This window comes from Bos indicus, chromosome 11 (genome assembly GCF_029378745.1).
Source record: "Bos indicus isolate NIAB-ARS_2022 breed Sahiwal x Tharparkar chromosome 11, NIAB-ARS_B.indTharparkar_mat_pri_1.0, whole genome shotgun sequence".
Lineage (NCBI taxonomy): Eukaryota > Metazoa > Chordata > Mammalia > Artiodactyla > Bovidae > Bos > Bos indicus.
Window position 1 is genome coordinate 21,056,028 of NC_091770.1, and position 13,796 is coordinate 21,069,823.

Sequence of the window (13,796 nt, forward strand, 5' to 3'; positions counted from 1 at the left end):
GATGGAGGAGGAGTCTGGTAGACTGCAGTCCATGTCTCAAAGTCGGACACGACTGAGCTACTTCACTTTCACTTTTCACTTTCATGCATTGGAGAAGGAAATGGCAACCCACTCCAGTGTTCTTGCCTGGAGAATCCCAGGGATGGCAGAGCCTGGTGGACTGCTGTCTGTGAGGTCGCACAGAGTCGGACACTACTGAAGCGACTTAGCAGCAGCAGCAGCAGCAGGGATATTAACTTAGGACATGAATTGGAATTGGACATGGCCAGTTACCTGGAAGAGTTTGGTACAGGTCTGTGCAATGGCAAAATAATCGGAGTCCCCTTGAGCTTCTGTTCCCAGCTATGGAAAGGGACAGAGCAGTGATGCAGTGTGCTGGAAGAGCAGCTATATGTAGTCTACAAAGTAGTATAACAGATGAGAGACATTATAAAATGCCTACTCAAGTTGTCGAGTAATGCAAAAACCACTATTTAGGATCTAGAAGAGCCGTGCATGACATACAGCACCGCCGTGGACATAATAGTGGCCAAGAAATCCACTTCATTGGCCATAAAGTTGAGATATGGGCCAGTGAAGATGACACACTGGCATTTCTACCCACCCTATGACCCCCCTGCTGCCAGGTTAGTTGAAAGGATGAGTGGATTGCTTCAATAACCAAGATAGGAAATTTCTGTACTTGTGGGCCCAGGAGGCTAACTCCAGCCTAGGAACTATAACTGAACATCCCAGAACAGTTGTCCCAGTGCTTATGGCGTGTTAACCCACAGGCAACTAGTCAACACCATCTGAGTTCAACTGTTTACCCCCAAAGGAACCATTGTCTACTACTGGTCAGGACAATAACTCACTTTTGCCCTTGCCACAATTTCTGCCTTCGGGAACGTATTATAAAAGAAATGGCTCTGGAATTGGCAGGTAAGTCCCCGGTGGTTTGGGTAAGTCCCCTGTGGGGAATAGGATTAGAACGGGACAGATTTCACCTGTCTTACACCTGCCCCACCTGAGAGGAAGGCAGGCATTTACTGGAGGAAGGCACCATTTATTATATTAACCTTACAATCTTCTGCCACCTTGCCTGTATTTGGCACAGTCTGTGGGGACTGAGGGTAGCTGAGCAGGATGAGGGTAGATTTGGCTAATGGTCATGATCTCCCCTGTATCGTGCCTGTTAAACATCTTGGCGTTTCACCTGTCTGAGCAGAGGGAGCTGCTCACAGATTGGGAGGTATCAGTGACCTCTTTGCTGGGTCTACAGCAAGATGTCCTCCCTGGGACTTCCGTGAAAAATGGACCCAGTAAGTGCCTGGCTCCAAATTTACCCACGTCTTACACTTTTGATACTCTTCAGCTGCTGTTGTCTGTATTGCACTTGTTTTATTGGGTGGAGGTGCACCTCCACTACATACCTGACCCCAGGAATATCACATAAGAGAGGCAGACTTAAGGGGGTAAGGGTTGTGGAGTGTATGGTCAGGTCACTCAAGACGGCTGCTCTTTGCTGTCTGTACATCTGCTTGATGAGTCCCTGCTGCGCCTACACTGTGTTGGAACAAATGTGCTCGCCCTTGCCCCAGCCAGTGAGTGTTCTAATCCTTGGGCCAGAATGGCTCCACCTGCTAGTTTATTAATGGGAAACATTTGCCCTGATGATGGTTGTTAACCTGAGGGGCTGTAAGGGATGGGTCTCAGTTGCTGGTTTCCCTGGTAACTGAGCCAACGTGAGGTCAATTCCCCCTGTAAAAGGTAGTCTCCAACCACCTTTTAAAAGGTGGTCTTGCCCCCCCGCCCCCAGCCAAGACCGCCGCTATCACTGTGTCCTGCTCGCCACCTTGTCTGTCTGCCACATGTGATGGGTTGTTCCTCCAGGACTTTTCTTCAGGTGTGTAAACTCCCCCATCTATTAAACCAGTGATAGCTGTGTCGCCGTTTCCAGACTCCTTCTTTGGACTGACTCGGCAACTGCAAGGCTTGCACGCCTGTAGATACAGCCCAACTGGGACTTTTCAGGGGAATGTCTACAGTGACCCCAGGGTTCCCGCATCAGGTTAGAACCCGAGGATGGGTTAGCACACTTCAGGCCCTTAGCAGAATCCAGCCTGCTGCCTCTGTTTATTAAAGTTTTATTGGAACGCAGCCATACCCACTGCTTTGTGTATTGTCTGTGGCTGTTGTTGAACCACAGTGGCAGAGTTGAGTATTGACAGAAATGATATGGATTGTATCTTCAGAAAAATATGGCTGTTTACAGAAAAGCTTACCCTAGGAGAGCCTTGAACTAGCATGGTCCACCAGGGGTCAAGGAGGGTTTATGTCCCATCCATACAAAAGGAATCTTGTGCCTTTTGGAAGAAATGCTTTAAAATACTTGGGTTTTAGGGGGTCTTTGGAAGCACTTTGATAACATAGCTAAATTCCTTTCCTGCATGGTTGTCTAATATTAACAGGATGTATCCAAGTGCTTTTTGTACTTTTGCAAGCATCAGAATCAGCTGGAGGGCTTGCTAACACAGTTGGGAGTAGGGCCCAGCAGTCCAGTCTGACCTAGTAGGGGTCCAGGAGCTTGCATTTGTAACAAACTCCCAGATAATGGTAGCTACCTGTCCCAGATCAGATTACCCTTGCAAAAGCAGTTTAGAAGCCTGGGGGAACAGAAAGGCCTTCCCTCACAACTGTAGAGTTCCATCAGATTACCCTTGCAAAAGCAGTTTAGAAGCCTGGGGGAACAGAAAGGCCTTCCCTCACAACTGTAGAGTTCCAGAATCCTAAAAGTGAAATTTATCACATAGCCTTTCCCCTTCAAACCCTCAGATGTCTTTGGATAGGGGAAGGGGAATAAGAACAAATTAAATGGAAAAGATTCTGACAAAATGAGGGAGGTCTTGAAAAAAGACATATAGGAAATTATCCACAGTTGGTCAGGAGTGAACCTTGGCCCAGGGACAGGTGCACTGGTGTTGGCAGACTTACCTGCTGTCAGACTAATGAGCTGGGGACAGACTTTCTTGGCAGCTGAGTCCTCTGATTTGTTTGAAAATTTGCCTTGTGAGCCAAACCTGAGGATATGTGATTTGGCCCTGCCACGGAAACCTCTCTGCTTAGGGAGTTGGGCCAGCCAGTTCCTCAGTTCAAATTCCCCCTGAGGGTTTAACCTGCCTGTTTTTCATCCCTCTCCTGGTTCCAGATTCCCAGGGGGAGATCCTCCCCAAAGCCAGCTCCAGGGCAGTCTTTGAACACAACTGGTGTCAAGAATATTTTTCAGAACAAAAGGTTTTCAGGACTTTGAGTATCTTTCAGTCTTGGAGCAAACTTTCCAACCTCTGCCCTGTATCTTGCTATCCACTGTGCACTTGATTTCCTAAATCTCTCCTCCTAAATGTTATAGCTGAAATACACCTCCCATGAATTGTTTTCAATAAAATTAATGAAATTTGAAACATTCACAATTGTTTTGAGAACTAGAATTTTTATGATGCCTCTTGGAGTAGCTTCTAGAATGCTAGAGTCAAAGCTAAGGATTACTATAAATTTGGGGAGAAATCAGAGCAGTGAAGGACTATAATTACACATACTTAGGTGGGCTGCCGTCTATGGAGTCGCACAGAGTCGGACACGACAGAAGTGACTTAGCAGCAATGGCACCCCACTCCAGTACTCTTGCCTGGAAACTCCCATGGACAGAGGAGCCTGGTAGGCTGCAGTCCATGGGGTCGCTAGGAGTCGGACTCGACTGAGCGACTTCACTTTTCACTTTTCACTTTCATGCACTGGAGAAGGAAATAGCAACCCACTCCAGTGTTCTTGCCTGGAGAATCCCAGGGACGGGGGAGCCTGGTGGGCTGCCGTCTATGGGGTCACACAGAGTCGGACACGACTGATGCGACTTAGCAGCTTAGCAATTGCATCCACTGCCAAATACAATTGGTTTAAAAAAAAAAAAACTACTTTGACGAAGGAGTAACATACAAAAAACTACATAGTGTATACAGCCTGATGAGTTGAAGAGAAGCATACACCCATGAAACCATCACCACAGTCTATGCCATAAACACATCTATCACCTCCAGCTTTTCCTGCCTTCATTATTACACCACTGGTTTTCATTTTTCAGTCATTAAAGGATTTCTTTATTAAAAATTATATCGTTATCAGACATGCTTTTTTACTTTTGCATACAATGTATATAGTTGTTTTTGTAGTTTTCATGATTTAAGGACAACATTGTACTGTGTTGATGGACTAAAACTTATTAAACATTTTCTTTTGACGTTCTTTTTGCTATCATAGTTTATGGTGCAAAGAATGTCTTCATATGTCTTTACTGCTGTTATCAAAAGCTAGTGCTTAGAAGGAACCTCCTGGTGGTCCAGTGCTTCTCTGCTGGTCTGTGCTTCCAGTGCAGGGGGCACAGGTTCGATCCCTGGTTAGGGAACTAGATCCCATGTGCCATAACCAAGACCGGGTGCAACCAAATGCTAAAAAAACCCCTCCAAAACTAGTGCTTAGAAATGAAAGTACAATACTCTTTAAATAGTTTGTGTTACTTGACATCAACAACAATAATGTGTATACAAATTTCATTACACCCTTAGAGTATTAGTATTTTACTTAATTTTTATGACTGAACAGAAGATGGTGTTTTACAGTTGCTTTGTGTTTATTGACATTTCTCCATGTGTTTCCAGTATGGGTACTCTTTGAATCATATCTTAATTTTTTTTTTAATCTTTATTTTCAGAAAGTTATTTCCCCCCATATCCTCATCTTATTATAACTGTTTCTTTGTGTTTATTTTTATTCACATGGCTATATATTAATATGTTAATAAGCAACTGTTAATTGTACATGCATCACTTTAACTTATTTGGACATAATTTTAGAGTTACAGAAAATACGCGAGAACAGGACAAAGAACTGTCCTGTATCCTTTATCCAGCAAATGTTAACATCTTGCCACATTTGCATTTTCTGTGCATGTGTGTTCATGTTTCTTCCTGAACTGTTTGAGAATAAACTGTGGATACAATGGAAATGTGAGAACATTTTCTTAACCATGGTACAGTTATCAAAACTAATATTCATACAGTAGTATAATTTAATACAGACATTATCTAGCTTTTGCCTATTGCTCAATGTTCACTATATCAAAAAATGACTTGTACTTGGATCATGTCCCTTTAGTTTCCTTTACTCTGGAGTAATTCCTCAATCTTTCTTTGACTTTCATGACATCGACATTTTTCAATATTGGCCAGTTATTTTGTGCAATATCCCTCAATTTGGGTTTCTCTGTTTCCCAGTGATCCATATCGGTGTGCATTTTTGGGAAAGGAAGACCCTGGAGATGATAGTGTATTCTTCTCAGTGCATCAGGAGGCATCCTGTGCTAATCTGGCCCATGTTTGTGACGTTAACCATGATCACTTGGTTAAGGTGGTGCTGTCATATTTTTCCACTGTAAAATCACTTCTTCTCCTTTGTAATCAAAGGCATCTTCATATATATTTCTAAAAGCTTCATTGAGATATTATCATAAAATTCATCCACCTCAAGGCATAATTCAGTGATTCTTTTATTTTGGTAAATTTAGCTGTGCAGCCATCATCACAATCTAATTTTTTAAAAAATTTCCATTGTCGCCACAAGACCCTCTGTCTCATTTGCAGTAGATTCCCATTCGCACTCTCCACCCCAGGCAGTCACTACTTTCTGTATCTATAGATTTGATTTTGGGGGGTATATTTCCTTTAAATGGAATCATACAATGTATAGTCTGTGTCCGACTGGCTCCATTTAAATTTACTCTGGTTAGAGAACTAGATCCTGCATTCCAAAACTAAGACCTGAAGTAGCCAAATAAAACATTTTTTAAAAATAACTTTACTCACTTGTATAATATTTAAGACTATATCTATTGTGTTGATGAACCACAACTTATTAAAATATTCCCCTAAATCCTGAATTTGATCTCCATGTTGTAGCATATATCAGTGGCTTCTTTTTATTACTGAATAATATTCCATTGTGAATATACTTACATTTTGCTTAATGGACATCTGGATTGTTTCCAGTTTGGGGCAATTATGAATAATGTTGCTGTGAACATTTGGGGCAAGTCTTTGGGCATATATTTTCGTATTTCTTGGGTGAAATACCTAGGAGTGGAGTTGCTAGGTTACGTGCCAACTAACATTTTAGGAAACTGTCACACTATTTTCCAACATGGCTGCACCATTTTACATTCTATAGTACCTGATTAAAATAAAATGGTTATATTGAAATTATGAGTATAAATGTGAGAGGAATTTCTGTAACCCCAGTATGGGTTTCAAATTAGCCATGTAGCACATGTTAGTTATAAAATGGACAATCGGCCTTCTTGTTAACTAATCAGATTGCATGCTTCGATTAATCCAGTCTTAGCCATGCTTACTGTAGAAAAAGATGGTATAAAGATTTATGGGCTAGAAATAATGGGGACAGCTGAAGTTTAAATGGGAAAGAGCACAGGTGAATTTCAGAGACAGAAGAGTGGCATTAAGAGAAATGTCTAATTACAAGTTGTTTTATGCTGGGTCTGTAATTAGTGGATTAGTTCCCTCACATGGGTAGTCCCTTGGTGCCCATGGTGTAGCATGGCCTCTGACTGTACATCTGTCTTTTAAAGTACACAACACATTTTTGACATTCAGTCTGGTCATCTTACTAATAATCAAGTCCTAAAACAAAACTGATTTTTTTTTTCTGGCTCAAACTATGGGAGGTGGATTACTGAACATAGAAATTATAGTTCTGGTTAGGCTTCATGTTAGACTTAAACATTTTACAATCATAGACCTGTAGTGCTGTATACTCCCATCCCCCCTTTTATTAACCCAATTTGTGTTTTACTGTATTGGCCAAAGTCTACTAGATTGGACTCTGTTCAAATAATAGAAAGATAAGGGTACATGTGTTCATGTTTTAAACACCTTAATATGGACCTAAGTACGAAAACTTAATTTTGCAGTGGAGAGTGTTAGCAGTGTTAGTATCACATATAATTATATTAACTATAACATTTTCAAAAAGCATGTCTTGACTTTTCACATTTTCAAAATAAATGACTTAAAAATTTTTTTACGGTAGAACATCTTTTTAAAGGAAAAGTATCCCTACCTATCTGTGCGTGACTTTGCCATTCTTACATACATTTACCTCAATTTCTCAAGTACTGTGTGTTTTTAATAAAATGATATACTCTTAAGCTCCTAGTCACACAGTGCATGTTTATTAGAGTTGATTTGGCAGAGATTTTGCTTTCGGTTAGTCCAAGTATACTTATATTTTTAAAGACGACTATGGGCATACTTTTGGAGAAGGAAATGGCAACCCACTCCAGTGTTCTTGCCTGGAGAATCCCATGGATGGAGAAGCCTGGTAGGTTGCAGTCCATGGGGTCGCACAGAGTCGGACACGACTGAAGCGACTTAGTAGTAGTAGTATGGGCATACTTGACATCTGACTAATAACTAATAGACTTTATAAGCAGTTACCTATCTCATGTTGTTTAGAATGGTTTTCTTTACCTTGGCACTGGCAATTTGAATGGGTGATTTTTTTTTTTTTTTTTGTTCAGGTGTCCTGTGCATGTAAGATATTTAGCAGCATCCTTAGCTTCTAACCACTAGTTGCCAGGGATACTCTTCCCCCTTCATATGTGACATCTCCAAATATTGCCAGGTGTCCCCTGGGGAGCAAAACTGCCCTAAGTTGAGAACCAGAGATTTTAAAATAAAAACTACATTTTCTTCCATGAGGAAACTTCTTTCGTTTTTGTACATATATTTGTTATAATTAATCAATCTCTCTGGACAAATAAAGTCTTACAACAAAAGTATCTGTTAACCTTTCTTTTTTTTTTTCCCTGTTAACCTTTCAAACTACACATTTGAAACCCAAGAATGGAATGAGACAAAACTTATTAAAAGCAGAAGTAAATGAATTAAATGAGTAATTTACTCATTTACTCATGAAGTAAATGAGTCTTTTTGGTTAAGTTAGCTTGTCTTTTAATTGTTGTAGAAAAACCAGGCAAGGATAGTTTCTTGATTAAAATCATTGAACATAAAAGGAAAATTAACTCCTTCAGATCATTTTTGGTAACAGCTAGGTTGGACGGAGGCAGCAGGAACTTCATTTTCTATACATAAGGAATAATTTTTAAAAACTTCACTGTTTTGAAATGCTTCTGTTGAAATGTTAATTATTATATACTTTACCATTTTAAGCAATATTGTATTTGTAACATGTCAGGGTCATCATCCTAAATACCGCTTCTCATTGTTTGGTAGTTATGGGATTGGGCTGAATTTCCAAAGCCACCCCTGAGTGTTTGCTTTTCCAAACAAACCCCTCTTATGCTGGCTTTTGCTGCCATTTGTTTCTTTCCTAAAACACTGAAATAAGAGTTGAAAAAACCCAGTCCATTGATTCCAAGGCATCCTCTTCCCAGCTATCTCACTGGGGTGCTGTTTTCTGGCTTGTTTACCAGGCAGCTGGTTAGAACTGATTTGGGAGTAGAGCTGAGTGGCTCAAGTCGGGCATGGATGGGGCAAAGAGGCCAAACTGTGGGAAAAAGTTCAAATTTGGGCTGCTGTCCTGTGTATTTATGAAACATTGATTGTACTCTTTCCTAGTGATTCACACACAGAGCTTCAGTTCCCCAAAAGAACTCTTTTTCTGCTCTTTGATGCAACAAATTATGAAAACAGATTTTAAAGCACCTTAAGGATCAGTGATTGGCTGCAAGTCATATTTAAGACCAGTCTTTGATATACCTTTTGCGTGGTAACTTAGAAATGGCAAGAAAAAGCTTCTCCATGTTAATGACCCACGGTGGTTAACTGTTCACTGTCACTGCAGTTTTAGACATGGAAGAAGCCTATCACTCTAGAAGGATCTGAACCTACTGCAGTGATAAAGAATTGTACTCGTTGTTTAAGGCACTCTGTACCATGGAACTCAAATATTGACTGACACAGATTCACAATCAAGCTCTAATTTCTGAAAACAATATAGCTCACTTTGTACATATTAAGCAGATTTCTCCCTGCATTTGGGGGAAAATAAACCCTAGGAATTATGCTTATTTCTAGCATGATTTAGGAGGAAAGAGGCAGCCTCTGCCTAGGCTTGTTCAGGCATAATATGGCTGTGTGACCATACTCTCCTGTCCCTGGGAACCCCCAGGAATCCATTATTTATGTAGCAAGTGAGTGACCCCCACAAGACACCCTCAGAGTGTGAAGCCCAAGCTCACCAGCTCTCAGTCCAGCAACTGAGACCACAACAGAGTGCTGTCCCCTGAGAGCCAGCCTGGGCTGCATCTGAAAACCACCCCTCAGTCCCAATTTGCTTACATTTGCTGTATTTTAATTTTACAAAGTACTTTTGTTCCTGACTAGGGTTCTTGGCCTCCTTAATCAGTAGAAGTTGACAAAAGGCCAGACTTGGGCGAGGCTTTGCAGGGCTCCTACTGCAGCAGGCGGTAACAGAAACAAGTGGGCTCCCTTGGTCACTCCCTGAGGAGGGGAGCACTGGTTCCTTAAACAGGGCGAGGGCAGGGGTGGATGCAGGGGTTAGGCCAGAGGGATGGCGAAGGTGGTCTGCCCACACCCTTGGCAGTGCTGTGTGGGTTTTTGCTCTTTTTGCATCTTGTTCATAAGTTGCCCCACTGCCCATTTAGGCAGTTTTTAGTCCCTTACATATATATTTTTTTGTTACTTTGTTGCTCCAGGAGACGTTTGCCCAGGTACAAGCACTGCAGCAAAGAGCCCCAGACCCCAGCCTATCTCACTTTCATAGGCATTATTTTATGACAACCTCTCAGGGACACATTCACACCATTGCCTAGAAATAGAAAAAATTTTCATGCCTACAGATCCACAGTCTGCATGCTTTGATATAGTAAACTGCTCAGATAACAGAATGGGGAGGATAAAGACTAAAGTTCATTACTTCTCAGGGAGTTTGAGTTGTAACATTTAGATATGGAACTGCAGAAGGAAGAAGACAAAGCTAATGTTTTATCAACCTGACCACCTCCCTAAGTGTTGAGCTATTTTCATTTCCTGAGAACTTCCCAGTTACATATTGGACAAAACAGCAGTGTGGGCTAATTCTGTAGCGAGAACTTCATTTAATATTGTTCCCTAACTAGATTCCTGTAAAATGAGTATTTGGGAAATCATTTACAGACTTCTCCATAAAATTAACGTTAAAAGCTGACCATCTTACTGGTGCTTGGAAATCCAGTTTCACCTTGAAATACTACTGCTTTCTGACTTGAATCACAAATAAAGAATCCAATTTCATTTATTTCAAAATTACAATGATGAGCTTAAGAAATTTAGTTTGGGGTGAGGATTTTCTTATAATGCCTTCAGTCAAGGCTTTCCAAACGTTTTCAGTCTGGCACATCTAGAGATTGATAGGATTTATGTTTTTTTTTTAATTGATATAGTTAATTTAAAATATTTCAAAGGTACAGCAAAGTGCTTCAGTCACACATATATTGAATATACTTCTTCATTCTTTTTCTTACAAGATATTGAATATAGTTCCCTGTGCCATACAGCAGTTCCTTGTTAACCTATTTTATACATAGTAGTATTTACATGTTAATCCCAAACTTTTAATTTCTTTCCCATCTCTCTACCTCCCACCCTGCCATACCCTTTGATAACCGTAAGTTTTCTATGCCTGTGAATCTGTTTTGTAAGTAAGTTTGTCTGAATCACCTATTTTTTTTTAGATTATACATAAGTGATATCATATATGCCAGGGGCCCCTAACCTTCGGGATTTAATGCCTGATGATCTAAGGTGGGGCTGATACGCTTGAATCATCCCCAAACCATTCTCCCCTACTCGAGTCCATGGAAAAACTGTCTTCCATCAAACTAGTCTCTAATGCCAAAAAGGTCGGGGACCACGGATATATGTGACCATTTGGACAGTCTAGGAGGTTTCCTGGAAACTTAATAGCTTGAAAGGTGAACATCCTTCACTGAGGTGCTTTTGTTGAGTTAGTGTGAATTCTGTCTGTAGTGGGAAACCTGTAGTAACTCTCTACCTGAGGGCTATACATACAAGAGTACGTCTTCCACTCATTTTTCTGGAATTCTTCTTGGACACTGAAAACTATCTAGCCAAGGTAAATGTATTCATATTTTTTTTTTTAAAATGTGAGTGCCATATTAACCTAAGTGGTGACTGAAAATAAGCACTCTCATAGAAGGTATTTTTATGGCTATAAATCTGACACTAGCATGGCAACTTTCTCCATGAACCTGAACCATGCCAACTATGTTCTGAGAATACCATTAAAATTCCCCTTCAGGTAATGTGAAATGTGGCCCTTAGATCCGGGCGAGTTCAAAAGACACAGTCAGACTCATAAATGGAAAACCCAAAAGAGAATGAAAACACCCAGGTTGTTCTGCTTTTAAGAATAAGAGTGTTACTGATAAAACCAGCTCACATTTTAATAACAAATAAGAACTCAACTTTTTTTAAGCTGAATTTTAATGAGTAAAAATAAACCCCTCACAAATGAAAGTTTACATAATGACCTATGGCTGAAAATGAAGTTTTAATTTTTCTTGCTCACATGATTTTTTCCCTTCTGTTCTGATTTCTCTCAGTTGAGCTTTTATGACAGAAAAAAACAACTGGTATTTCTCCTCATGCCCCTCATCTCACTCTAATAAAAAGCAGGAGAAAAACAGAGATTAAAACCACTGTATTAAACGTTCACTTTTGTGTTATCAGATGAATTTCATTCATTCCAGGGCAGTCAGAGAGGAAAAAAAACAGGCAGGTTGGTTTTTAAGCTGTCTCACACTGACACTCCAAACTGTGCCAGGCAGGAGTGCCCACTGCTTGGTTAGCAACACTCAGTCTGGAAAACGTCCCTAAAGGCGTGTGTGGCTGCAGCTGACTCAGCAGAGCCTGCCCGGGCTCCTTCCCCAGCGGCCCCCACACCGCAGCTGGGTGTCGAAGTGCCGCTATTGGTTCCCAGCTGAGCAAGCAGGGGAGGAGTGAGCACTCTCCGCGACAGTCTTCACTGTGTGGTGACAAGTTTCACAATCATGCTGATGATCCGTGACCCTCGAGGACAGGTGCACAGATCTATGCTTGGGTTTTTTATCTTATCCTGGAGGAGCTGGTCAAGTTCACAACGAAGTTCCTTTACTAATTCTGCCACCTAAAATGAAAGTTGCGATGTAAGCAGTGCTTGGACCACCAGGGGAGAAAAGGTGGTTAAAGGAAATTCTCCAGTTGTGATGACCATTGTTCTAGGTCTCTGCTATTAATTCCATGGGGGGAGAATGAAACACTTTTTTTTTTTCTTCCCCCTCAAAGTGCTTCTAAAGTTTCTTGATGCAATTATAGGAACATACAGCTCTGAAGTGTACACTGGGGACCAAGATTAAATCCAGAAACAGCTTTTATGCAATGTTCTGCATTTTAAAGCTTGGCCAACTTTTACAATTAGCTCTGAGAGGAGAAGCAGGAAAATTGAGAATTAAAAATGACGGACATTAAACCAATCTAACTTTGGAATTTTTATGCTTTGGTTGGTGAGGAGGTGGGGTGGGAGACAGCACCACATTGCTCGTGCTGATGTAGTGGCACTGTGGACATCTGGCCAACACCTGTCTGGCTCTTCCTCCACTGTGTGGCAACCTTGGAGTAGACACTCTGATCTAATCGGCTCATGCCGTGCACCAGAGTGAATGGTTCAGGGGATCCAGGCCTTAGAGGCCATGACATTCTGCAGTGACAGGAACCGGTTTAGAAGAAGAGGTGTGCTTTCAGGAAAGCAGCGTTCTGTCTCCACTCGTGGGCCATGTGTGCTGCATGGACGTGCAGGAGCTACAGCCATCCTATACCAGGGGCCAGCCGGGCTTTTGTCGTTAAGCAGGTGAATCAAACCAACCCTGCCTGGCCCTCCTGACCTGTACTGTTCCATGTGGCTAATCTCATGACACATGAAATGTGCCTGGTCTTAACTGAGATATACTGTGACTATAAAATACACACCAGATTTTGAAGACTTAGTATGAAAAAGAATATAAAAATCTCAATTTTTTACACTGATTACATGATATAATTAAAACTTTTAAATGTTTTATGCTATATAAAATATATTAAAATTGTGCTATATAAAATACATTAAAATTAATTTCACCTATTTACTTTTTTTAAATGTGGCTACTAGAAAAATTCTTAGGTATGTGTCACATATATTTTTCCTAGCAGTGCTGCTTTAGACTTTAAAAGGGAATTCACTGGTGTATTTTACTGTAATGTTTGAATTGGTGTTTCTGCCCCCTGAAATAGGAGATTAGAAGATTTCCAACAGATGCAAATATTAAAATTTTTTCTTGAATATACGCTCCCTTAAATGTTTTCTAGAGACTCTGAATAATTTGAGACCTGAGAATAAAAACATTTAGACCCATTATCTTTTTTTAAAGGTGGCTGTAGAATCAGGGTAATTTTTACTTCTGCTCACCCATGTTTTCTTTGAATCTATATTTCTATAACAGAAAGCTCTAATACCTCACTCACAGCTTCTGTCCTTTCACACAACTGTCCCGGGCTTTCCCTCACAGCGCACTTCTTCAGCTCTTACTACAGCTCCACCCCTGGCCTTACTTCAGCCTCGGTCTTGCTCAGTGTCCCCGGCACACGCATCATTCACTCTAACGCAGCTCTGCTGTCCTTGTTCCCTGAAGGAATGCC

At 41.0% G+C, this 13,796-nt stretch overlaps 1 protein-coding gene across 4 annotated transcripts in view; it reads right to left on the minus strand.

Moving 5' to 3' along the window:
- Positions 1–11,772: 11,772 nt before the first annotated feature.
- The window catches only part of DHX57 (DExH-box helicase 57), a 60,311-nt gene continuing 58,287 nt past the window's right edge, over positions 11,773–13,796 (minus strand). For 3 of the 4 annotated variants that reach the window (XM_019970028.2, XM_070798526.1, XM_019970029.2), the window contains exon 24: positions 11,773–12,252. In XM_019970028.2, coding sequence (XP_019825587.2) covers positions 12,109–12,252 — 144 coding nt within the window. In that variant the 3' untranslated portion in view covers positions 11,773–12,108. The remainder of the gene's footprint in view (positions 12,253–13,796) is intronic. The other variant, XR_011569220.1, reaches the window with a different exon arrangement.